This window comes from Marasmius oreades, chromosome 5, assembly GCF_018924745.1.
Source record: "Marasmius oreades isolate 03SP1 chromosome 5, whole genome shotgun sequence".
Taxonomy (NCBI): domain Eukaryota; kingdom Fungi; phylum Basidiomycota; class Agaricomycetes; order Agaricales; family Marasmiaceae; genus Marasmius; species Marasmius oreades.
The window spans coordinates 1,400,912-1,425,948 of NC_057327.1; the positions used below are offsets into that span (position 1 = coordinate 1,400,912).

The 25,037-nt window shown below is 49.1% G+C and overlaps 10 protein-coding genes across 10 annotated transcripts; 2 read left to right on the top strand and 8 right to left on the bottom strand.

Moving 5' to 3' along the window:
* Positions 1–190: 190 nt before the first annotated feature.
* On the bottom strand, positions 191–493 carry E1B28_008468 (uncharacterized protein; the record flags this gene model as incomplete). Its single annotated transcript, XM_043153278.1, has 1 exon — positions 191–493. The coding sequence occupies one exon, from the start codon at positions 491–493 to the stop codon at positions 191–193; it is 303 nt and encodes a 100-aa protein (XP_043008562.1).
* Positions 494–1,155: 662 nt separating this feature from the next.
* E1B28_008469 (uncharacterized protein) lies at positions 1,156–3,984 on the top strand (the record flags this gene model as incomplete). Its single annotated transcript, XM_043153279.1, has 3 exons — positions 1,156–1,161; positions 1,219–3,661; positions 3,710–3,984. 3 exons carry the CDS (start codon positions 1,156–1,158, stop codon positions 3,982–3,984), a joined length of 2,724 nt encoding a protein of 907 aa, XP_043008563.1.
* A 41-nt stretch (positions 3,985–4,025) lies between these two features.
* On the bottom strand, positions 4,026–4,339 carry E1B28_008470 (uncharacterized protein; the record flags this gene model as incomplete). The annotated part of the gene is made up of 2 exons (XM_043153280.1): positions 4,026–4,176; positions 4,227–4,339. The coding sequence occupies 2 exons, from the start codon at positions 4,337–4,339 to the stop codon at positions 4,026–4,028; spliced, it is 264 nt and encodes an 87-aa protein (XP_043008564.1).
* Positions 4,340–5,364: 1,025 nt separating this feature from the next.
* Positions 5,365–7,114, bottom strand: E1B28_008471 (uncharacterized protein; the record flags this gene model as incomplete). The annotated part of the gene is made up of 9 exons (XM_043153281.1): positions 5,365–5,424; positions 5,492–5,608; positions 5,661–5,759; positions 5,819–5,860; positions 5,911–6,006; positions 6,072–6,284; positions 6,350–6,481; positions 6,532–6,612; positions 6,677–7,114. 9 exons carry the CDS (start codon positions 7,112–7,114, stop codon positions 5,365–5,367), a joined length of 1,278 nt encoding a protein of 425 aa, XP_043008565.1.
* Positions 7,115–7,792: 678 nt separating this feature from the next.
* Positions 7,793–9,065, bottom strand: E1B28_008472 (uncharacterized protein; the record flags this gene model as incomplete). The annotated part of the gene is made up of 3 exons (XM_043153282.1): positions 7,793–7,935; positions 7,986–8,756; positions 8,813–9,065. The coding sequence occupies 3 exons, from the start codon at positions 9,063–9,065 to the stop codon at positions 7,793–7,795; spliced, it is 1,167 nt and encodes a 388-aa protein (XP_043008566.1).
* A 1,169-nt stretch (positions 9,066–10,234) lies between these two features.
* Positions 10,235–11,196, bottom strand: E1B28_008473 (uncharacterized protein; the record flags this gene model as incomplete). Its single annotated transcript, XM_043153283.1, has 4 exons — positions 10,235–10,880; positions 10,935–10,992; positions 11,041–11,122; positions 11,182–11,196. 4 exons carry the CDS (start codon positions 11,194–11,196, stop codon positions 10,235–10,237), a joined length of 801 nt encoding a protein of 266 aa, XP_043008567.1.
* A 172-nt stretch (positions 11,197–11,368) lies between these two features.
* Positions 11,369–13,273, bottom strand: E1B28_008474 (uncharacterized protein; the record flags this gene model as incomplete). The annotated part of the gene is made up of 8 exons (XM_043153284.1): positions 11,369–11,827; positions 11,890–12,009; positions 12,061–12,083; positions 12,137–12,405; positions 12,446–12,526; positions 12,577–12,727; positions 12,780–12,930; positions 12,983–13,273. 8 exons carry the CDS (start codon positions 13,271–13,273, stop codon positions 11,369–11,371), a joined length of 1,545 nt encoding a protein of 514 aa, XP_043008568.1.
* Positions 13,274–13,607: 334 nt separating this feature from the next.
* On the top strand, positions 13,608–14,751 carry E1B28_008475 (uncharacterized protein; the record flags this gene model as incomplete). The annotated part of the gene is made up of 6 exons (XM_043153285.1): positions 13,608–13,640; positions 13,690–13,722; positions 13,787–13,852; positions 13,902–14,134; positions 14,191–14,578; positions 14,626–14,751. The coding sequence occupies 6 exons, from the start codon at positions 13,608–13,610 to the stop codon at positions 14,749–14,751; spliced, it is 879 nt and encodes a 292-aa protein (XP_043008569.1).
* Positions 14,752–15,562: 811 nt separating this feature from the next.
* On the bottom strand, positions 15,563–17,221 carry E1B28_008476 (uncharacterized protein; the record flags this gene model as incomplete). Its single annotated transcript, XM_043153286.1, has 4 exons — positions 15,563–16,122; positions 16,178–16,491; positions 16,540–17,146; positions 17,206–17,221. The coding sequence occupies 4 exons, from the start codon at positions 17,219–17,221 to the stop codon at positions 15,563–15,565; spliced, it is 1,497 nt and encodes a 498-aa protein (XP_043008570.1).
* Positions 17,222–23,440: 6,219 nt separating this feature from the next.
* Positions 23,441–24,584, bottom strand: E1B28_008477 (uncharacterized protein; the record flags this gene model as incomplete). Its single annotated transcript, XM_043153287.1, has 8 exons — positions 23,441–23,542; positions 23,594–23,763; positions 23,815–23,941; positions 23,996–24,022; positions 24,074–24,160; positions 24,232–24,354; positions 24,423–24,510; positions 24,568–24,584. 8 exons carry the CDS (start codon positions 24,582–24,584, stop codon positions 23,441–23,443), a joined length of 741 nt encoding a protein of 246 aa, XP_043008571.1.
* Positions 24,585–25,037: the final 453 nt, after the last annotated feature.

Below are 25,037 nucleotides of genomic sequence, written 5' to 3' on the forward strand. Positions count from 1 at the left end.
GGCCTATTGGAATGACCAACTACGTGGGCGGAAGAATGAATACAAGGTAATCAAAGCCCACTGGGACCGGTTAATCAGTGGCCTCGAGTATTCTAGATCTTATGATAGATGCTTACAACAATCACAATCATTCCTCCAACAGAGATCCCGGCAATAGATGAGTTGATGACAATGCAAGCATCTAGGGAAGTTAGACTGCAAGCCCCGGTAGAACGGAATTGCCCTCACCTCGCACAAGAGCGTGGATGAGTATGGGAGCGAAGGGAAGAAGTGCGAGCACCCAAAACGGTGCATTGTTGTGCCACTCGATGCGAGCGTCCACCTGAATAAAGTTTGACCCGAGCCTGAAACTAGCCTCCGATACTTCGAAGGAGAAAACGCTGTGCTGTTGGGTTGCCACATTCGAGTTAACGTTGTCATCGTATGGGTCGAGCTGATCGACCTCTTCACTCCAAACGTCCATGTCAGGAAGGGAAGCGTCTGAAGCCGGCATAATGTCGAGTCTGAAAGAGAGTAAGGTCCTTCCTCATGATTTGAACACTTTATAGTCCAGATGGCTACTAACTCCCTTTGTATACTTTTGGCCACCCATGAATCACGATCAACTCGCTAAAAACAAATTAAAGGGTAATGGGACAATGAAAGGAAAAAGGCGTGTTTTGCTCAATCACGATTAAGAGGTACAAACGAATGATGAAAGGCGGCTCGACAGACTCCAGAAGCAATAACTATCACTGAAACCAGAATGCTGTCTCCCGAACACCAACTCGACGCTTACTAGCGGACAGTTTATCTGATTTATGTATGCCAAAATTTTAATTGTGAGCTTGAAGGTCAAAGAAATTAGCAGGCCTGTTGTGCAGCATTTTTAAACGAGCGGCACAAACACTCTCAGCAACGACGATGAGTAACTTTGATATCATCCGGATCCATAAATTCTCACATCGCAGAACGAAATCCACGAGACGCGTCTTATAAACGCGTTTGATCACCTTGCCACGCGTTTGATCCCCGGGACCTGTCACCTGTCACATGCATGTTGAAATCATTACTTCAACTTGCTTCTCCCACTGTCGACTGTCTGTGGTCATCCATTGACTGTATCAGCTTCTAATACACAATTTTAAACCATGCATCGACATCGACCAGCACAGAATGCCAGTCTAACTCTGCTGAGATGGCTCGGATTTTGACTCTGACATCCACTTTCTCATTCAGATTGATTATCAAGTCATCTTCAACGAAGTCACTTCAGAGGAAGCCGAATTTTTTCTGGCAGACGGAAGGGTTTTCAGTCACGCACTCCCAACATCCATTCCAACTCCTCCAATACCCAACACAACGGACAAACTACTTCCCGAGCTCGTTGACAGCATTTTCAATGCAAGACGAATGACTTGGTTTGACCCTGACCGCCCTTACCTCCCGCTTATCCCTCGTTTTGACATCATACTTCTGCGGTCTCATCCCGCATTTTATTGCCTTTCACACAAGAATGGAGTCTTTCCGGTCATCCAGATTGCTGGTGGGCAATGGAAATTAGACCCGTCAACGGCTGAGAAGTGGGATACGCTCGAAAAATGGCTCAAAGTTATGGCGAAACAGTTGGCGAGGATAGGGGATCCAGGCACGCCTCTAATTTCTTCCTCCTTCAGCATGTGGCCCTATCCTGCGCGATACGGGTATCTCAGCTTCGTTGGGGCAAAGGCAGATGTTCAACGCATGGCCGCTCTTGCACGAGACGCTTTTTTCCTGCTCATTGCGACATGCACCTTTTTCATCCTGTGCTGTCGAGACCGGGCGGCCAAAGATCCCTACTTTGATTGGACAAGTCAGCTGCATGCTGAAAACTCCCAACAGTCGAGAGTCGTTAAAATCCACGCGTCCTGGATCCATGACCTCCTTGCATCGTTTGCTGGGGATCCAACGGTAGAGAGGATTGGATCAATCTTCGAACCCAAGGACCATAGGACTCTTCCCTTCCTTCGACTATTTCGCGAGGTGAAAATGCCGATGCTTCTCCACTGGGGAAACCTCTGTTCAGGTCAGCATCCATTAAGTGTCCAACAACCACCTTTACCCAGCGGTTCTCTTATCGACACGTTGAAGGATTTTGCACCCTCAGCTAGTGCGATCAATCGTCTAATACTAAAACAACAGGAAGTCAGAAAAACCAATCACACGCAGATCTTTTCTCCCCGAACAGTGGAGTTCGAGCAGATCGAGTCCATTCCGCTCCCAAAAAACTCCAAACAAAAACCAGGGGAGAACGTGCACGACTTCTTGAAGCGGCGCGAAGCTGAGCAGGAACGGCGAGCTCTCAACGAGAGCGCAGACCACCGGCGGGTTCGCCTTCAACGGGAGGTGGATGCGAAGAAAACGCCGCCAGGTAAAAGAGCGGTAGTATGCCATTGGGAGAAATACCAATACAACTTTCGTGTCCGTACTCCACTTACACGGCGTGAAGTTGACGACGCCTGGGACCGGTATGGTAAAGCACAGAAGATATATAATTCTTGGGATCACTGTTGGGATATTTGCACCGAATTTGGAGAAGACGATCCCGAACCCTTTGATGAGGACGATATGGATGTTGATATCGATAGAAATCTTGGTGAAACATTCCTTCCGGTGCTCGAAGACGGCGGGGACCTTCAGCTCGGTGGTCAGGCTCGGGACCTGGAGGAAGGAGAAATTGAGGAGGGGGAATTGAGAGAGGACGGTCCAACGACGTCTCCAAATCCTCTGGCAGATCAAGTATCATGGAAGCTGCTTATGTCAAATGAAGACATTGAAGGTATTGATGTCGATTTTGATTACACCATGGAGGACATGGCGTACGCACGATATGGATTTGTGGACCTCCCCTTCGACCTAGGAGACAAGGGCACCCCTTGGAACATCACCTCCGAAGCACTGGGGAATGGTCGCTGGCTGAATAATCCTCTCAATGCACGGTTCAACGAGCGAGACCCAGAATCGGATACCAAGTTACGATTACAAAGCCTTTTCCATAAACTGGAATCCTGCAACATAAATGGGCCTATTCCCCGTATTCCTGTCCTTGACACCATTTTAATCGATTCTCCGCTTCGTACTCGGTCGTTTTGGAGGTTCTCCCTTGCTCATCGCAAAATCGGCGAGGAGGACTTCTTTCAGCTCGGCGGGAAGGATGAATTCCATCTCTTACTCTCAGATCCAATAGCTGTTCTCCACATTCAGAGGATGAACTGGGGTCCTACACTGGTAGACGTTGCATGTAAACTTGTACAACATGGGATTCGCTTCCATACGCTACTCTGTGGACCACAGGGACCCCAAAGGAGCCACGCTCGAAAATCTGAACGCAGTGGGGAACCGCGGCTTGGGTACCGACCGCAGACCTATGCCCCTGATGTGAACGACTTTCTGGCCTACGAGTCATCAAGGAATGAATTCCTCAGAAGTCCACGAGGAAGGATCGCTCTTCTTGAAGGTGGTATCGTAGCAAGAATTGCACGAGAGGTGGTGGATGAGGAAACGGTTGTGTATGGCCCCGACAAATTCACGGTCTACACCACCGGAGAATGCTTCTTTGAGGAAGATGGGGTCGGATATTGGGGCGACGTGCTGACCGAGGAAGAGATTGATCTCATATGTGGTGTTTACTTTTGCGCAACCAGTAAGTTGGATTATTTCCACTCTTGGACGCTTCTAAATTCAACCATAGAAAACCAAAAGGATTGGGGCGATCCTAAGTATCTCTCCTCTCATCGTTCTTGGTTTCCCCGTCCCGGCTCCTTCAATCACGGGAGCCTCAATATCGGAGTCTGGTCGAAAGATTGTGAGAAATGGTATCAACATCGTTTGAAGGAATGCCGTTCTGGAACGAAAGTGATGAGCGGTTCAAGTTGGAGAAGTGCCATGCAATTTAACCATAAAGTTCCCAAGATCATTAAGATTAGTCGAAAGATTGCTTATGATTTTTTGCAAGCTCGGTGCTGAGTGTATTTACTTCACATATGTGTAGAAATGTCTAAAGTATTTCATCGGTCCCAAAGATTGAGCAATAACTGCCTGAAACCCAAACACTTGGTTCCACCCATGAGCGTGGCTCTGCATACCGGACATTCCTTGTTTCCATGCTTCTGTAAACCTGCCGTGCATTCGTCGCAAAAGCTGTGGCCGCATGTGTTCCTATGGAACTTGAGTTGATTGTGTTTAAAACTGACAAACTGAGTACTTACGTGGTCGGTAACCTGTCTGGTTTGTACTCTTCTAGACAGACCGGACAGGATCCCACCGAACGGACGATCGCGACATCGAGGGCGGCGAGAAATTGCGACCAAGCTTCCGCCATTTGAGCATGAATTGCTGTGTTTTCCTTGAACGGTACCACCGGCGTCAGTACTTCTCGAATCATTGAACCGGGCTTACATCTCGTAATACGTTCAGTTGTCTGTCTTTCATTTCCAGCGTTTTCCACAGCTCTTCAGCTTGCCGCTTGGATCTCTCGGATCTCTTGTCCAACTCATGCAACCGTTGTCCGAGCGCGACATTCTCCATTGCGCCGCGCTGGAGCTGTTCTCTAAGTAGGTTGACCCTTATCTCATTCTGCTCGGCGGCGTTCACCGGCTACAAACCCGAATCAGTGACTGGCTAATGAGCGGGCGCTGGAGCACTGTACTTGACCAGAACGTATATTGCTTATACTGTTCAAGCTCTGTGCGGCATCATCGTCGCTATTTACCGGAGGCGCCCCGGTACTGCCAGCCTGGTAGAATGTTTCATTTCAGCGCCACTTTAGCCACACAGGTGAAAGAACAGACCGAGTCCAACTTGCGGAATGCTTTCTCGATGTCATCACTGAACTCTCTTGACTGATGTTCGTGTCTGCTATCTATCTTACTCGAAGTGTAGGCGATATTTGTCCACTCTGCCATGAGTGGCGCGCGTCGTGGAAGTATAAGATTAAGAATAAGATGTTGCCACTGTGTATCTCTTACTTATACTACACGGGCCAGGGATCAATGGAGATCGGAATTGATCAAAGGAAAGAAACAAAAGGATTGAATAACAAGTACATATGCCTGCATAGCTTTATCCAGTTGCCACGCAGTGATCTATTGCCCTAAATTTCTGGTCAATTATTACTGTTGTGCAACTCTAGACCTTGGGTAAGGATGCCTCCAAGATGGTAGTAGTAGCTCTTCGCCTACAACAAAGGCGTCCCATTAGCATTAGTTCGAATAAAAATGTGGCGAGGGCCTCACCACTATCGTTGCCATCACTATGGTCATCCCTCCCCATAATATCGCGCATTGAAATACAAGGAAGCATGGTGTAGCCCATCTCCTCATGAATATAATTCGATACATCTAAAGTTCAATCGGTATCCAGGAGGGCATATGCTAAACTGGGAGTCGCGCACCAAACTGAATGAGGCTACAAAAAATGTTAGACAGAGGATATCTGCGACGAGTTTCACAATGTCTATTATGCCCAGACTGACTTGATCCGGTAAGGGTTTGGACGATCCTGAAGTTGCCACGAGAGCTCTTTGAATGGCGGGTATCTCTGCTCGGAAGTACTCATTTTTGACTTCCTCAGAGTAACGAAAGAGAAGACTCTATAACGTATTCAGACTACATGTACTCGGTGACTAGTGGAAGGGGACATACCCAAAACACAAGCAATACTTGGTTTAGAATCGTCAAACTGAGAGTTCCATATCCTGAGATACTAGAAGAAGACTTGAAGATGCGGTTGAAGAGGGAAAACTGCCAGAGTCGGACTGAGCATGTAGTACGGTGTGGGGTGCCTTAGTAGGACCACGCACTGCAAAAACCAACACAATCACGGATGAAACTTCCTCACTTATCTGTATCTCCTTCAATAAAATGATAAAAGACCAAAGGATATTGTACTTACATCCCAAGGCAAAGCAGGCATGACAAGCAACAAAACCCCGGCGACGATAAAGATCGAATATCGATTACGATAACCAATTACGGTCGGCGCAAATACCTAGACAGATAGAGAATATTTATCAGCCTTCACTCAAAGCATAACGCGTGGCTAAGGAGACAAACGAGAATGATGGCAACAACGGCTAGTCCAGAGAAACGAGTTGGCCAGAGACTTGCCGGTGGGCCAATAAGGGACTGAGCGAATCGCTCAAAAGTCAAAGCAGGCGCTGGAAGGAGTCCGGAAGCGAGGTGAAAAACCAAGGAGTCGACACCCTCTGCCATCAACGGGATCATTCTTGCCCACAGCGAGGTATGGTGGAGTTGGAAGAATGTTGGCTGGGAAACACCGAACGAGTCAGAGAGCCTCGGCGGATACGACTAAATGGACTGATACCACTTACAAAGAGCACGAAGGCGTAAGGCGTTCTGAGTCGGCGTACGGCTGGCAGAAATTTCTTCGGAAAAGGCTGAATCAAACCCAATAGAGTGTCTTGAATCATTGCAATTGCTAATAGTAAGAGATGATAGAACACCTGATTTTCGATGAGCGTTATATGTTTGTCAGTTCCGAGTAAAAACTCACCACATCTGAAAAATCTTGTTGAAATTTGTCTTTGCAGATGCCCTGAGCCTCAGCGAACGGTGAGCAAAGGCCCAATCCAGTCTGAAATCGAATGGCTAGTAATACTAGAGACCTGGAGCACTTTCAGGCGATATTAACTACTCACCGTAAGTTTGATACCTGCAGCCAGTAGAGCAAAGTTGGTAATGTACACCAGGAGCGGAAGCACCGTACTCATAGTAGCGGTTGAAGGCGTTGTAAGTGTGGTGGGAGCTTGCCACGATGCAAAGAAAGATGCTACACCTGCTGCCAAATACAAAAAATTGGCGAGCACAGAAGTTCTGGCGCTTGAATTTTGCCTCAGCGACCGTGACGCGACGTTTTCCGTCAAGGAAAGAGATAAACGAGTCACAAACACCACTGTGATGATAAAAAATAAGGTGGTGCTTCCATCGCCTGACTGAAGTAAGTCTCCGAAGTAGATGATGGCGGATCCAATGACCCCGCAGACAACAACAGGGAGATCGGCAGATCTGAGCGAGGTTGAGCCTAGGATGCTTGGGTGCGTGGATCGTGTCAGCGAGACACCAAAGAAGAGCTCCATGAATGAGATAAAATTCAAAGCCCCAAGGAAGAGAGTTTGTATGCACAGCGTGCCCAGAACAATTGCTGCGAAAGCATCTGAGTCCTGCATGATACAATGGTGCAGTAAAGTTTGCGTGAGTCAAAAACTGTGGTTGTAGCAGTCTGCTTACAGAAGACGGTAGGGTTAGTAGCCCAGGCATTCCAGCAGTAGAAGGCAGGTGAAGAGCTACTCGAGTGGGGTCTGAATAATTATAACCTCATGATTAACCAAGGTACTCAAGCCAGGCGCGTCCAACGCGTTGCAGTTTCTACCGATCTTACCTTTGATAGTGTAGTGTGGGCTGTGGGTTACTGCAACGCGCTGGACGCGCGCAAGCCTTCTCCGAAATCCGCGAAAGAAAAAGAAAGTGCGATCGTCGTCGTCGATCATCTGCGCGATTACAGGAAGGACCTGCTGCAATCGAACCTCGGTCAGCGCAGGGTATGTTGAAATGAGAAAAAAAAGAAGAAAGGCAACATGCTGCGATCGACCGACCATACTAGTCGCATTTCCGGATGCTTTGAAACGCGTTTTTAAATAAGGTTTGTATGATTCCAGACACGCGTAATCATTAATCAGTGCCTAGAGCAGCAATCGATGGTGTACTCAGACTTATGGAGAACTACGGAAACATGATGTAGACGCGTTAATACTGGACTATTTTTTTGCAAAAGACTTGGTGAAGGAGGCGACACGGCCCTTTGAAGACGACGGAGATGCTGGGGCGACACGGGCCTTCGGAGATGACGGAGATGATGGGTGCCCGAGACCTAAACCCTCGTAGCTCTCTTTTCTAAGGCCTGATGCTTCGAATTAGCTTTCTGCAGACACCTCAGGATATGGCTCTCACCTTGAGTATCCGAGATGGATTGTACAGAATCTAGTTCTTTAGCTTTGTCCTTCGCCTTATCGGAAAAAGGGAAGGTAAAAGAACTCCAAGTCTGCAGTTGACTGGTGCTTCCTCGTGCGAAATCAAAGTCCACGGATCCTTCCTTCGGAGTTGAGTGAGTCTTCGAAGGTTCTGTGGAGAGATCGGAATCAGACTTGTGCGAAGGTTGGTATGCAGTAGATACTAGACTGGTTATTGAATCGGTGGACAAGTTGGTAAGCGGATTAGATGGGACTGCAGTATTCCCGGATCCGTCGGATCCATCGTCTGATGCCGGTGGGATATCTTCACCCTCGCCGAGGACACCTTTCTCACTGGCAGGAGGGGCATCTGGCTCCGGCTGTTCGTTGTGCGTTTGTTTCACCACCCTCGAGTCGATAGACTGATTTAACTCGTACCCAAAGGCTGGGGTAGAAAGAGACTCCGAGTCTTCGGATACGGGGCTCAGGAGCGGTGGTTCCAACAATGATAGAGCGGAAGTTGTTGTAGATGTAGAATTAAAATGTAAACGGGTTTTAGAGGATGGTGTAGTAGGGAATGGGGGATTGGGTATGGAGGTGCCAGTGAACTTGTCGGTCAATGTTGCGGCATCGGTCCTAGACCCATTGTCCTCTTGTTTGACGGCGGGCACATCGAGCCCAAAGACGAAATTCCCTGGCGCTCGTTCGAGCTGCGGGGAGCGGTAGAGGAGATGAGAATCAGACTTACGGCCATCGGCGTTGATGTTGCTGGCTGTGGATGTCCAACCCAGTCAGCCATTGTACGCCAAAGCAAATCAGGCCACTTACGTCTGTCGCGGTCTGCGGGGTATTCCAAATCTAGTTCCGTTACCACACGGAGCAGTCGCGGTTGCAGGACTGAGTCAATCCAGTCTTGAACGATCCTTTCTTGTCGTTCATCATTGGAAGCGGGAACCTCGCTCCATCTCCGCTTCAGCCTATCAAGCACCTCATCTAGATGAGACTGAAGCTGATCCGCGATTCTGGCGCGAGCAACGCACGTGGCTACGAGGACGTCAAACTCAGGAGGCGTAGAATACATTTGTGGAAGACTTCGACGAAGAGAGGTTGCCAAAATATCTGTTATGGAGTCCCCGAACTGCTCCAAGACTGGCTTCAAGTGATTTTCTACACTCCTTTTCCAGTCCGATTGCCGTTGTTCCGCGGAGAGAGTGAACCAATCTCCCAAGACAAGTCCGTAAGTACAACGTCCTCAATTTAAAGGACTCACTTACTCTTACTATGTTCTCCGATCAAAACCAGTATTCCAGCAATTCGATCCAGAAATTTTACCGTATGTTCCGACCTAGCGGCGTCCTCTAGATTTTCGCTTTTTACCATCTTCTCCGTCTGCGCCAGGACTTTTTGTACTTGTAGTAATAATTGGCGGTAGGTTTGGAGCCTGTGTCGAAGCGCCACTCGGGTATCTTTTGTTGGGAAGAGTGCTGTCTTCACAAGTCAGCCTTTGCGTATTCTGAGGACGGTATTTAACGACGTACGTTGGTTTGCTTCTCCTCTTCGGAGATGGAGATTTCTTCTGAGCTTGGTGAACCCCTGAGATATCCTTTGCTTTGCCCCAGTCACCATCGTATAGAAGCTGATGTCATGATAGATTCATTGAGAGAGCTTTGGGCAGTCACTGGCGTAAGGCTCACCGATCACAGACTTTGCTCCATAACCATTTCAGAAATTGAAACAGACGGGAGCCAATAACTGAAAATATTGCAACCAAACGTCTGATACCGTGCAAAAGATTTCGCTCACCGACAATAGCCATCCCAAGAACTACCGACATGATCTGACTCTTGTAAAGAGGGGTGAGGGAAGTCTGTAGGCTGTCGAACATGTTGGGGGGATGTGATCCTGAGGATTCTTTCAATACAAGTTGAACTTGCGTGATCCAAAGGAGTATGGCTGGGCCCTCGCATTTAGATACCTATGATCGGATAGGATAAGGAAAAGTTATTATTTTTTTGGCGAATAATAACAATAATAATAATACCGAGGGACCCGACGTAATGTGCCTACGTGAAAACGCATTGCGCCCGCACGATCGCCTCGTGTCATGGAAAATTCAAATGCGCGAAGGGCAGGGCACAAATCCGAAAGGGATAAAACCACCGTCGCATTGGAGCTTGAGCAGAGCGGATGCATTAAGTAGTGACAAATTGTTGTAAGTAACGTAAGCTGCTAGTAGAACTTGAGAATGACCTAAGCGTCGTCCCCCAATACAATAGCACTTCTGCTCCGTGCGGCTACCCGACGAGTAGCAGGCGCAGGATTGATCACCCGAATATGAGGGGTGGAAGATCGAGCTCGTTTTCGTCCAGTTCCAGAGGGCTCATGGTCAACGTCGAAGGCGACACGTTTTCGCTTCTTACTTTCATTGACAGCAGCGATGACCACGACGTCACCTCGAATTCCAGCCTTTTTCTGCTCTCGTTCCTTCTTATCGAGGGTATCCGACTTGAGCCATTTCGGTCGTCCACCAGCATCAATACAGAAATACCGGTTGGAGAGTGTTGGATGGGCAAATCGTTGTCCACTCTCCACAAGGTCGCCAGGAATAATAACCCATTCGTCAGTCACATTCCGCACGAACACTTGTCGTACTGCTTCGCGGTCTTTGTTGGGAGCTACGTCATGCACCCACATTGTCCCCACAGGGAAAGGGCGGTCCCCATCCGTCGGGGGAGGACTTTCTAAGACGTCCCTTGATTTACTGGTCCAGTAAGTGCCGGATGTAGTTGTGAACGGTCCGGCAGATCTGAAGTGTGCGGTATGCGAATTAGAACTAATCGAATCGCCTGGGGTGAAGAAAGTTGCGGGAGATGGGCCTCTACCCGCATTCGCCTGTCTGTTTCAATCTGGTCAGAACTTTAAGAACAAGGCGGCGATAACTTCAACGTACCTTTCCGCGGCAAGTTGGCCGCTAGCACTGGTTACGTCCGGATCCTGTCTGGGTCCATCTTCAGAAGGGAAATCAGTACATCAACCCGACATTAGGCTTCACGAACTTGTCTCGTCGTGTATAAATATCACCTGAATCCTGTCATCCCTCTCGAAATGATATTTGATGTAGTTGATTGCGCGGGGATCCTGGAATAGCTTGCGTCAGCACACAAAGTTACTGCATATTTGATGAGCAGAAATAAGACCTTATTGGTGGACATCCTGAAAAGGGTATAGGAGTCTTGGATAGCCGTCTGGTTTATATAGGTAGTCTACACGCCAAGAACACACTGCAACTGATGGGCACCAAGTGGTCTGGTATTGACTGATCGTAAGAAATCAACATATACAACATTCGGAGCGCCACCACGTTTGACTGAAGAACTATCAATACTACATGGAACCGATGCCGCCACATTGTTCTCCCAATGAACATGTAGGTTGGGATAAGGTGTTCAGAAGTGTCGAAGAAGTTCCAGTATTCAGGTTTGAAAGGACAGTGGCCTGGGTGTCATCGAAAGAGACAACCTGAGTCACGGAGATCTGCGAGAACAAATCGGTGGCCGTAGTGCTGATCGCGGTCGGTGTACTCTCGGATACGATAGCGGACTGCGTGACAGCAACTTCGACTGTGTTACTGGGAGCTTCAGAAAACAAAGGTGAAGGGAGCGGCCGAGTACCATCATTAGCCCAGTCAGAGAGAGCTTGACCAGCGTTGCCCATCAATTTTATGGTCCCGATCATGGCGAGGTGTAGCAACGGACTAATCGTCATCCGGTCGATGATCGTGCACAATAGGAGGATATGGAGCAGCCACCAGTAAAGCTCCGAGTTCAAAGCAATCGACGTGCACTTGCGAATTAAGAAAGAAGAGCGAGTCAGTGGGTGGGACAGAGGGGCATCGTGCAACTCACGTTGAAGACCTTCCCCCACCTGCCAGGAGGAGTAGTATACCACAACTTGACTGATGTCTCTCGTCCCATATCTCGATCTCCTGTAGCGATGAAGTGCTGGTTTCCGCCCGACCAGTAGGCCTAATCCAACGGTGAGGTCATCGTAGCGGAGAGAGATACGAAGATACGCACGTTGATGGACGTATTGGCTTTCACTGTAGAACTGGGCTTCAATAAACCAAATTTCTATGGATAGTTATTGACAGACCTCGAGAATGCGTTAGAGTTTGAACAATCTGTTTGGTATCGGGATTTACGATAAACGGCTTCCCAATATTGCTGCCCACGAGAACCTCCTTGCCACTATGGACCCATCGAATATCCAACATGACGTTGAGCTGCGAAACGGTGGGAGATGTGATGCTGATGGTGTCTACTTGTTCCTTGTTCGCACGACGAACAGAGTACAAGTCGAGACCGTCACTAACATTCCATGCTGCGATGCGGATACTATCGGGCGACAACGCAGCAGAGGATCTACAATCAACATGATGTCAGTAGTTCAAGGTACAAGCACGTATCCACTTGCATTCTATTGAGAGGCGCGATGTTCCATAGCCACCGAACGTCTTTGCCGTCATCGCGAAGGTCCCAAACACTATGAGCAGTGCTTAGCTTGTAGAATATTTAGAGCATACGGTGACTAACTGAATTCCATCATTTTGATAGCACACAATCACTTGGTCTAGCCACAGAGGAATCAGGATTGCAGAAGGGACAATTTCTTGGTCATGCTGTACTCGGGTATATCTTGTTTCAGCCGGTGGCTCCGGGATCTCAGAGACGAAAACCCATTGATCTAACTCTGGTTAGTACAGACAGCATCGTAAAAAAAAAGAACGGGCTCCGACCACTGCTACGACGCCGGTACACGTTGACGTTAGGCCCGATTCCAACAAAGAGTCTCTTCGTCTCTGCGTGAAAAGTAAGACTCTGGATCGGCTTGCCTATGTCGAATAGTTCATGCGAGTTTCCCCCAGCAGACCTTTTCCAGGGGAGAGGCTATTGGTCGTTCCTCAGTGGAGCTAATCACCGTATAAGGGCACGTACTTACCAGATGGGTGGCCTGAGTGGCGTTGGGATATCGGATAACTGCCCCGGTTTCTAGTCCGACGATAATTTCGGAGCCTATGCCCCAAACTACGACCAAGGGAGGGCTGTCGGTATTCATGAAAGAGGCAACAAGCTTGGGCCTATTGCCTGTCCGAAATATGGCGGTCTGTCCATCTCTAGAACACGCTGCAAGAAATTTTCCGTCGTTGGAAAATGCGAGAGCTGAAATAGAGTCGGTGAAGGCGGTGAAGGTGGACCTCAGAACGTAGCGTCGTTCTGTATCGCTCTGCATTGGAAAGAAGGGAGCAGTGGAAAACGGTTTTGACAAGCACACTCCGAATCCGGTGAAAGATATCTGATTGTAGCCAGCACGCCCGCACCACGCCCAAGCCTTGTTTCGCCAATCTGAAACGTTGTCTAAACGAGAAGAAGCTCCGGATTTTAATTAATGCTCTAGACAGAAAGGTACGGCCAAGGCTCGTGTATGCCTATCAACTGATCTAGATCTATCTATCTCACAGCAGATCTTAATACCCGTGCAAACCTGCTGGCCATGCCAGGTTTACGGCACTCCCTATATATACTGCTGTTTGCAGTTGTGGGCATAGCAGCAAAGGACGCACAGAATGGCCGGTAACCAAGAGGATGCCGACATGGTGGTGAGTATCCTTTCGGCTTGAGCTGGACCCCGTTGACCAACCAGTGCAGGATATCCAAGATCATGAGGTGGACGAGATCATCGTGCGTAGCTCTATTTTCCTTCCCATAACTACAGCCTCGACTAAGGCGCTGTTCAACCCCACAGGATTCCATTAGGAATGGTGTTGGAAGGTTCAGCCAGAGACTTCAAGAAACATCGCCCGCAAACTTGGTAAGAACCAGGCCAGTATCTGTTTGGTTTGCTCATTCGGCTCCTGCAGAATCACCAAACTCAAATATCGTACTTGGGCCCAGCTTTATGGATCCTCAGCAACATCATTCGCGATTCTACAAACCAGCCGCCTCCTCCCACCGAAGGGCAACCGAGAAGGCAGCCGAGCTATCAGCCTCGAGACGCCGAAGACACAGACGACAGTGAGAGCATCCGCACCGTCATGTGGGACAAGTGGGTTTCGAAAGGATTGCCTGAGCCAGGGCAAGCGGAACTAGAAGTGTGCGCTCCAAACGCCTTATTGTGCTGCTGTTCCTCTGATCGACTGCGCTCTGTAGCCTCTTTGCGCTGTACAGGAGGGCAGGACTCTACCGCACCAAGAAACACTACCTCGGGGCAGAGATTCTGGGACAAGAGGTCCAAACTGGCAGGTTACCAAATAGAACTTCTTTCAGCCGCAAATCAACTCCTGAAGGAGGCGTGTGGAATAGGTGTATGGGAGCTCTCGTTTTGAAGGACTTGCTCATCCCGCACATCAACGAACACTCCGTGGCCACCACCCGCATAGTATCGTGGGATAACCCGGACAAAAAATGGATCCTGGCATCAATCAAACGAATCAGCGACCATGCAAGCTATCAATTTGAAAAGCGCAAGAAGGAAGCCGACCGGGAACTTTACTCGAGCCAACTAAAGGCCAACAGGTCGCAGCAAGTGAGAGTGAGGGTGAGCATATGGCCCCAGACGACTGTGCCCCACTGACGCGTAATAAGGAATACAACCGGCGCGTAGCCATGGCGGAAAGACTCGGACAAAACCAAATGGTCCAGGCGTTGGAATACCTGGGCCACGATGGGATGTCATCGGACGAGGAGCTCGACGGTGACGGCGGTGCATAGGCACCCGTGGCGTTCGGATGCCGCCACCGCGATGCTAGTTTATCTGGCTGATAGGGAGCGTGAACTGGCACGATTGAGCCGAAGGAACCAACAGGGTAGTGGAAGTCGAGGAGGAAGAGGTGGAGGAGGAAGAGGAGGCCGAAGAGGCCGGGGAGGTCGAGAAGGAGGGGGCAAGAGAAACAAACGGAACCGCAACGTCGCAGAAATCCACCGCCGTTCCAACCGGTGGAACGAAAACCCAATGCACATTCCGTCCTATCTCCCCGACAACTTCTACAACTGGGCACAGCTGGAGCGCCACCCGCAATTTGTGCAGGGAGTTTTGAATGTGCGACAGGCCTTGCAGCCATCGCCTGCAGTTAACTGGCTCCAGGTACCAGACCAGATACCAGACCAGGCTCCATAAATTTCCCTTCGCCGTCCCACGTGTCCCAGAGCCTAAGCCTCCCCATACTTGTTTGACGTCCCTGCCTTAACCTCAGCTTGATGCTTTTGTTTTCGCGCGACTTCGCGAGGGACCTATTTGTACATGTGTTAGACCCTATGGAACGTATTTTTGAAAACCTGTATACTATTCACCGACACAGCTGGGCATCAGAATTTGAACAAAACCCAGAGTCTGAACAAAACCTGAAGCAGCGCCTGCGCTATTCAGAGCTGACTGGCTTTGCAGCCGTGGTGACTGGCTGATGCCCAACTATTACTTATGCACTTAGCTCCCAAGATTGGTTGGAATGAGGGCAAAAGGTCAGTGAATTGAAAAAGGGGTATTATAGTACAACCTTACTAGCCTCCTATCTGCACAACGAGTTCAACTGTTTCCGACCATGCTCTTATAGCGTTCTCGAATCTCCTGCACTGTACTAAACATCTCGAAGCCTTTTTTAACCCGTTCCTTGTCCTCCTCCTGCCTCTTGCACTTCATCTCTTCCGTTGCCTGAGCCTCCCACTTTGCTTTTGTCTGGAAGCCGTTGCTGACCCAGCGAAAAAGAGCTCCCGCACTGTACTGAATGAAGGAGTGCCTGGTTTCCCCTTCGCGAACGCAGGTGTTCGAGTGAACAAGTAGTGCAGAGGGAATGAGGACGGTAGCACCCGGTGGAAACTGTATAACGAGGCCAAGGTCCCATAAGATGAGATGGCCGCCATGCTTGGGGTCAAAGTCCCCCATAGGTGTTATGGCGCACCAAGTGTACGCAGAGTTATTGGCGTCAAGATGGGGGAAGGAAACGAACTGAGGACCAAAATTCCAGGTACATGCAGCGAAAGCAGTGGCTTTGAAGTTGAGTTTGAGGCGCGCATCGTGGTTGACAAGTGCTTCGAGGCCTTTCGCCTGAAAGTCATAAGCTCGAGGCGCGTAGAACCGTAAAAAGTCTATAAGTTGAGCACGAATAAGCACTTGTTTGAAAAAAAACCCCAGTCAACTCACGATTTGCTTGGCCAGAAAGCCTTCGGAATAAAGGAAGCTCGACGAGTTGGTCCAACGCATCTTTTGTCTTCTTCGAATGGCTGAGAATCTTGGGCTCAGTTTGGCCGCCGCCGTGCGATACGCCTCTTGCAACAGCAGGCGAGGTTCCGCGGTCGTTGTTTTGCTCCTTTCTGGTGAACTGAATGGAGGAGCCTGCCTCGTTCAGCTGCCGTTCAGCTTCACGAAGCTCTTCCTGCAGTTTAAGATCGTCGCTCACAGTCCCTGCAAGTACAGCCAGGCAGACGCCCTTCTTGGTTACGAGCAAATGCGTGCTTCTGAGAGATAGTTAAAAAACAACGACAGCAGTAAAAGAGAGAACGCACCTTCCGTCCCATTCAAAAAGCTGTAGCCCTGCATCGATTGCCTCCTGTAACGTGTGGGTCTTTTTGTTCTCGCGCGGCCTTCGAACACCGGTCCACCCTGTTTCCGCAGCCCTCACTTGACCCGCATCCAGCGAAGTGGAAACGGCGTTCTCAGTTGCTGCCTTGATCCCTTTGCGAGCTGCCACCTGCTTGCACGAGAGCCCAGAGGCCCCCTGCTGCTCCTGCCGGGCTAGGTTTCGAGCTGGGCGCTGCTGCATCCGCTTCCTACGGTCGCGTTTCTCCGCCTTCGGGTGTCGAGAGCGTGATTTTTCGGGGAGCTCATGAGAGAGCTTAGCACGCTTTGTAGCGCGCAAGTCCTGGTCGCTTGAGGCAAGCGAAAGGGGAGACTTGGAAGGGGGGGGCGCGACGGGGGGTTCCGAGTCTTCTGGAGGAGAGAGCACGGAGGATGCCTGGTCCTCACCACCGTCCAGCCCATCCATCTCGGCAAACTCCTTCATGCCTCTCTTCTTCTCCAGGACCTCAAGTCCCTCCTCCACGTCGAAATCTGTAGAAACTTGAAAAAAATGCGGTCCTGTGAAGAGCTCCCTGCTGCCTTCAGTTTCCCGTGCTAGAGAGGGCCAAGAGTTGTTGGTTTGAGTACTGTGCGTGAAAGGGCCGAAGGCTTACCAAAAAACGAGGCCATGGTCCGAGTGCCTGCGAGTAAAGGACCGGTAAGCTAAAGGCAGAGAGCACGAATCGGCACAGCGCGCTCGTCCAGAGCAGTTGCGACAGGCGCTTTCATCCGCCAAGTTCGGGGTCTCCAGCGCCAGTAACTGTCTCGCAGAGAAACGCGCTGCACGAATAAATCCGACAAACTCACCGCAGGTAGCAACCACAGCAGCGGGCTATCGAGCAGAAGGACCGCAAAGCAGAGAACCAGGACAACGAATGAGGGATTCAGCGCCTAGCCAAGCGAAAGGACTGGTGGTTCAGAGCAAAGACTCTGAGCGACGAGGAGATGAGAGGAATCAGAGTTCGTGGTCAACAGAGTTCGTGCGAATTAAAGCAAACAGCGTCACTTGACTCCGGGGCCGCCCAACCGTCACGCGTCACGCCCGATTCAGAACGTGTGAATGTATGAGTCAACACAATTTTAAACTGGCCACGGAATCCATGATGGATTCCTCACTCATCACCCGCCGTCCAGAGTACCTGCTTTGGACCAGTCTATCCGCTTGATATGCTCCTCGCTCGTCTATGGTCTCTGCCTTGTACTGGTCTGGATCCACGAGGGCTCGCTTGCTCAGGGTTGCTGCTTTCTTCTCCTTCTCCAACCTTTCCAAGTCGGTGCCATGCGCCTTCAGCGTCTTCCGGAATTTCCAATCTTCACGAAAGCCGTGCGATGAGTTTGGCGGCTTTTGGTTTAGATCTGCGCTCAGAATTTGGTCTGCACTCCTTCGATCCGTGTAGTCGAGAGCTCACTATCCTGCACTGTACCGAAAAAGAAGCGGAATCGTAACCAAGACCGCTAGCCAAGAGGCAAATCGATGCCTTCAGCTTAGGGATCGTCTTCGGTGGGAATCGGACTCAGAGTTGGAAACAGGGAGGGCATCGGGAAGGGAGGGGGAGAGGGAGGAACGCGGGAGGTCACCTTGTCACCTTGCATTCCGGGCGTCCAGAGCTTGCTTTGAACCCATTTCACGACGGAGGTTGAGGGCGTTCAGAGTCTGCTTTGAATCCATTTCGGAGCGCTGTTCAGGTTGGCCAGTATAGCTGTCGATTAAGTTTGGCGGCTCGTGGTCGACTTGCCACCTTGTCACCTTGCATTCCGGGCGTTCAGAGTTTGCTTTGGACCTATTTCACGACGGAGGTTGAGGGCGTTCAGAGTCTGCGTTGTACCCATTTCACGGCGTAGGTTGCTCAGAACCTGGTCAGGCACCGCCGAAAGTGTAGCCAACAAATTGGCCGCTTCAAAGCCAAAATTCACTGGAAAGCTCCTGGATAACCGGCGAGGTCGCTTTGGCGCGCTCTCGGCGGGTGTTTCATGCGTTTAGGTATGAAGGTGAGTCCTACCGTTGACATTTGATCCAAATGCCGGGCTGAAAGTTGTTTTAGCGTCCTCGGGTGGTTGGTCAAATGAACACGGATAACACAAGGGTTATCAGGATCTTCTGAGCAATCACGACGTTCTACGACTGGCCGGATACCAGTTCTCGGCCTTTCAACATTATCAACCAACCTTGTACAAACAGTAAGCTACAAACCGTCTCAAACTCAAGGAACACAACCCTTCACTTTCTTGGAACTTCCCAAACAGCATATTCTGTCATGTAACCTTCAACTTTGGGCCCAAAACCGTTTGTGTTGAGCATGTGGACTTCAGCAATCGTGCAGGTGGGTTTTGTGCGATTACTGCACTTTCTCCATCCGTTGACGGATACAATTACAAGACAGGGGGAAGTCTGATTTTGTGGGATTTGGGCCTAGTCATTGAGTTTCCACCGGGCACCACCGTACTTCTGCTTTCAGCTGCGCTTCGCCATTCTGATGTTGCCATCGGTGAAGCCGAGCGGCGATTTTCTTTCACGCAATACACTGCGGGTAGTCTCTTTCGTTACGTCGAACGAGGATTTCGCCTGGAGAAGGACTTTTGGTCGACCCTTTCGTTAAATGAGAGAAAAATGGAGCGGGAAAAGGATAAGGGGAGGTGGAAGAGTTCTTTTGAGAACATTGCAAACATGTCGAGCAACGCAGATGAACATCAACTTTTAACACAGACGGATCGCTGAGTGGCCACAATTTTTTGTATTCTCTGTGCGTGCAGCGAAAAATTTATCTATTTTAAAGTTACCTTATTCAATCCAGCAATGGCAGAAAGGAAAACGAAGGTTCCAAAGTTCCCGATAATTAAAACGTATGCACTTTCAAAGCTACCCTCCAACGACAATAGCGACAAATCCGATGACAGCAATGGCAGACACGAAACAGAAAGGTTTAGAATCTGCTTATAATTAACGACAAGCTCTGCAAATAAACCCGATTCCAGCAATTCCAGAAAAGCAATACGAACGTTCTAAGTCATCTGCACGAGCCGAAATGTAGTTTGAGGAAGATACATTTACCTAGACAATGGGAGAGGATGCCTGAGGGAAGGGGAGTTAATCCGCCGAGCAGTGGTCTTTTTGTCATTGACACTGGCGCAATGGCAATGGCCTACAACCCCAAAATCAATCAAGTTGACAACTTTATGCCAACGTTTCGGAATACCGACCAAGCATTTGCACGATGCACATGTATGGCGTCTCTACCACTCAACGCATCAGCTATGGGTTCTGACCGCCTTTATAGCTAGTATACGTTGCTCGTGTTGAGAAAAATGGCGGAGGGTGAGGCAATGGATCCACCTGCCTGAGGGCTTTTTCAGAACGGCATTGGGCCTCCATAAATTATCTCTATCTTACATGTCTTGGCCTGAATTAAATAAGTACAAAGCATTGCAATATGGTGGTCGAGTCTGTACAACATGCGAGCAAGAGTCACTAGTTTCAACTTCTACACCCTCCAATCGATGTTAGAGACCTAGCGAGCAGTAAAACAATAGCTATGGACAAGAATACGTGCAATTCACTACTAACCTTCGTCTGAATCGTCTACCAATAGTCACAGAGGCCCTCAAATCGACCTGACGGGTCGTAATGCACGACGCCGTCTCTCGTAGTGAATGTGTCGAAGGATTGGTAGGCGTGGTGGGGAGAGTTGCGTGGAGCTGCAACTCGATTGAGAAGTCGCTTTGGAAGGGCCCCGGTTTTCCAGGTTGCCAAAAAGGGAAACTCCCACGTTTGTCAGCAACCGACTACAAGTTTACCAACATCGCGCCCACAACCCCTGCATTTCTATCATACAGCAAGCTAAGAGGGATCCGAGTGAGGGCTTTTGCCAGGGTGTGTCCATCCGCTCCTCCCGTAGTTTCCTTGTCATTTCCCATACTTGTTTACAGCCAGGAGCCTCGCATTCAGTTAATATGTGTTCCATTGACTCTGTCACGTCGCATGTGTTACAGACAGCCCTATCCGAGTAGTTTGGTATATCCTTCCAGAAATCTCCAACTCTGTACCCTCCGTGCATACACATGAAGATGAAGTTGCGGATGTTTCTTGTAACATTCTTTGACTTCTTGATACCTCTCCAGATGTGTTTCGGGGAGGAAGGTTCGCTTGTCGGTTTAGCGCTTTCTGGTGTCTTAAGCTTTGCTTTCGTTTTTTTGACGGCTTTGTATGCCATCGCTTGGGTTATACATTGGAGTTTGGCTCCGGTCACTTTTGGGGAGGCTGGGATAGACATGCCGATTTCGTTGGGGTCGGGTTTCCTCCTACCTTCGCTGGCTAGTTCGTCTGCCTGTTCGTTTCCTTCAATTCCGGCGTGACCTTTGACCCATTCGAAGGTCGTTGTGTCTAGTCTGGCTGCTCTTACCCGGAGGATGTCAGCATTTTCTACACTTATGAAGCCCTGGTCTTCCCATTTTTTTAGGTGTTTTGTGTAGCCGTCTATCACATATTGATGTGGAGTTCCCCAGGTCCCGGGGTTTGTTCCACGGCTTCTTTTACCGCGACGGCTTCCCCTACTTGATTTGAGGGGTTGAGTTTTTCGGGGATTTTTATCGCTCTGTTCCATTCGTGGTTGTCGCCGTACCAAATTCCGGATCCGGCCGAGGCTGCAGATATGCCATTGTTAGTGCATGAGCCGTCTGTGAAGGCGGTCAGGGGGTTCGTAACGGTTACTGAGTGGAATTCAGTGTCAGGTATGTCATTGCAGCAGACAGTTTCCGTGAATATTCTGAACACGTCACTTAACGAACTATGGGTCGAAGGGTGTTTCAGTTCCATTTACTTTATATCTGGTTTTATTTTCGTTCTCAAAATCCTCAGGTTGGCCCTTCATTGGGTTCCATTTGTCCGGGAGAGCATCTAGGAGCTCCTTGGCTCGTTCAAAGCATAGGTGCGGATGCGTGCAACCTATTGCAGTCCTTTCTGCGTTTGTGCCGGGGGCATCTTAGCTTTTGGGCAAGTGTCTCGGCGTCGCCTACAGTTTTATGCCATGGAAGAGTTTGAGGTATTGTGTGTATCTACAACCGAGGAAAGAGGGTCCTCGTAGCTGATGATTTGATGTGGTACCAGACAGGCATCTGACGTAGGATTTCCCTGGAGAAGGCGAGTCCTTCTAACTGCGTAGCATATTTTTTCCCGGTCTTCACCATTGTCGATAGGTCTTTGGGGAGTTTGTCTGCGCTGACATCCCAGCTCTGCAGGAAGGGATTAATTTTGGGGTAGACGTTTAGCTCTGCTTGGGGTGTGGAGCGCCATTATTTGATCCGTGACGTACGCCCATAGTACTAGTGGTCTCGATTGGTCTAGTTTCAAATATGATGTTAACCATGTGATGCTTATTGCCTCATTCCTAGATATAATGTCAAGTACATTTTTCCCCCCTTCGTCATGGGCTGTAGCAAGGGTTTCTTTGTTTATCGTTCTCGCGAATCTGCCTGACCATATGAATTCGTGTATACACCGTTGCAGCCTCGATTCAATCTCCTTTGGGGTCCCTTGGACCTTCGCGAGATATTGCGTCATGCCACCAACTATCATTTGGACTATGAGTCTGCGGCCTTCAAGGGTAGGATGGCCTTTCTCCCAGCAGTCAAGTGCTGCGCCAATTTTCTCCAGGGCTTTTGTCCATTGTGCGGCTTCGGGGAATCGTCTACCTTCCTCCGTTCCACAGACCGTTTTGTTTTCGGTGACCTTTTCCTGATACATTGGTCTCCCATAAGGTATGACTTCTGTTCATATTTAATTTCGCGCACCATTTATTTGTCAGCTGTTCCAGTTCGTCCCAACTATCATTTTCTGATAGATATACAGTGGTGTCATCTGCAAAGAGAGTGGCTACCACACGTTCATTGTGGTTGGGGATATTGAATCCTTTAAGGTTTGATGACCGGAGCGATTGCGCAAGGGGTTCTATGGCGAGGTCGAAAATTCCGTTGATCATGACAAAGGTGTGGGCGTCCTCATACAGGGAGCGAATTGTCCGGATGAATTCCTTTGGTATGTTGAAAGCTACTAAAGTTTTCGTTCAATCCGGTCGTATGCCTTCTCCTGGTCGAGAGCAACTATCACCCCGTTTTCTCCAGTCATTTCGGCGAGTTCAATTATTCGTTTGGTCAGCCATATTTGATCATATATGTGTCTCCCAGGGACGAACCCTGCTTGGGACGAGTGTATGATATTAGGTGCTACCTTGGTAAGTGCCTTGGTGAATATTTTGTAGTCCATGTCAAGTAGCGATATTGGCCTGTAGTTTGATATTCACCCTTCTTATATCGCAAAAGTTGGTACCTTTGGTTTTTCTGAAGGTTTCGATATCGTTGAATAGTAGTTGAAGTGCTATTAACACGTCAAAAGCTGGCTTGTCTGCCTTTTGGTCCTGTGGAGTAGTTTCCATGGCTGATAGGTGGAGGGCACACTCCACATCTTCGTATCAACTGCGCAGTAGGAATTTTCATACAAAGAGGATTCCGCCGTTTACAACTTTCCTTTCCCGCTTAGTCCCCTGAGCTTACTCACTCAAATACAGGCATTGACAACAGTAAGTTACCTCAGTCTTCATTCCTAGGCCCTTCTGCCTGCCGCCCAATATCGTAGGCAACGAACACTTCCCTCAACTGTCAATATTTCCGCGAACGCCTTCATAAACTACATGTCTCAGAGTTTGTACTAATGCACAATATCGTTCTCATACAATCAAATAACCACAGCCAACTTGTGAAAATTGATACGGCTGCGTTAACCGCTATCTGAGCCACTAACGATCCTGGCGTGAATTTAACAACAATTGGAAGTCAATATAAAAACATTAGATACCTGGTTCATGAGTCGTCATCTGAAATTTCTAGAACCTCTCCATCTATAACAGCACCTCCCTCGTCATCAGTGATTTCGATGATGGAGACTTCGTCAGGCTCAGGTTTCTGAAGGACAGTTAGGTCAAGTGGACTTCATGAATCTAGGTTGAGCCTTACTTTTTGAACAGCCGCCTTTTTCTGCTCTGCCAGCTTTTTCCGTTTGGCTGACTTCTTCTGTTTCCGCTTTCGCTTTTTGCGAGCTGAAATGGCACTGCGCCTTTTTTCTTCGTTGTTGGCAATTACCCATTGTGTGTTGATGAAGTAGACCTGGCGTCTACAGAAGGGACCTATAGGGCACATCTTCAGCTGGATCCCAGAAAGAACTTCGTATCACTCACAGGAAACACGTCCAACCTGATCTGCCTTCTCTTGCAGGACTTTGACACAGTCTTGGCAGTAAAGCTTTTTTTTGTCGGTGCATGCCAAGAGACACGCTCTAGCAACGTCGAGATCATCTGTGCAGATCTGGAAAGATGTTGGACTTGGCTATAAGTTGAACTAACGCTAGAAGGAACACACCAGACACCCATCCTCGTATATCCAATCCTACGGGAGGTCAGGATCTTCCTAGGCGGTGGCAGGGCGGTGGCGGCTTACCGAGTCACTGTCTTTGAGGTCTGCTTTCGCCCTCTGATAGAAAGCACCGCCATCGACTCCCACTAAGGACAAACAGTATTTGACGGTCTACACAGCAAGATTTGAATTTCAGCATGCAAACACGGGTAACATGAGTTGGGATACAAGGATTGACTTACTTTATAAGTTTTGTCTCGATCATCCGCATCGATAGCGAAATTGCTGGGTGGGTTCCAAAGATTGGAAGCTGAAGGATTTGCTGAGGGGTTATCGACGTCAATCACGAAAGGTGGAAGGTTCTTCTGAAGAAGGAAAGGTGATCAGTTGATTGCGTCGTCTCTCCCTATCTAATAATACCTGTAAGTTATACGTCAGCGGATAAAGGAATCAATCGAGATCTGAATGTAGTACCTTGTTGGTTTCCGTCCTTGCCCGTACTCTTCTGCCGGCGGTTCCATCTGTAACTTCAGAGACCGTTACATTAGTTAGAAGTCATCAGAGACAATGGATTCTACAGACGTCTGTTCAACATGTCACAAGTTCGCTGTATATACGGTACTGGTTTATAATGGCCAACGAGTGACTGAAATAGGCAGAAATGCACCGTACTCGGGAAGTCACCAGTCAATGGCTAAGACCACTGACGCGTTCGCGTTGAAGGAGGACTTGGACACGTGAGCGGTGAGTTGTAGATTCGCACTGCCACTGATGCCTTGAATTTACATCCGGAATCCGGAATATTCGTACTTACTGCCGCGGTTCTTGTCAAGTTCTTGTCCATGACAAGACCTCAGGCCTTCAAGCTTCAAGCCTCAGCGCTCAGCGCTTCAGCCATTCATATACATTCCTCAGACTGCCTTTGGGTGTTTCCACATGAGCTCGCCAATCGTCCTTCTTTCCTCTGCTTATGATACATGAGTCTTTGTTCGAGTCTTCACTTTGTAAGTAGCCCGTTGCCGTGTTTTTATATAGCAATATACCACTA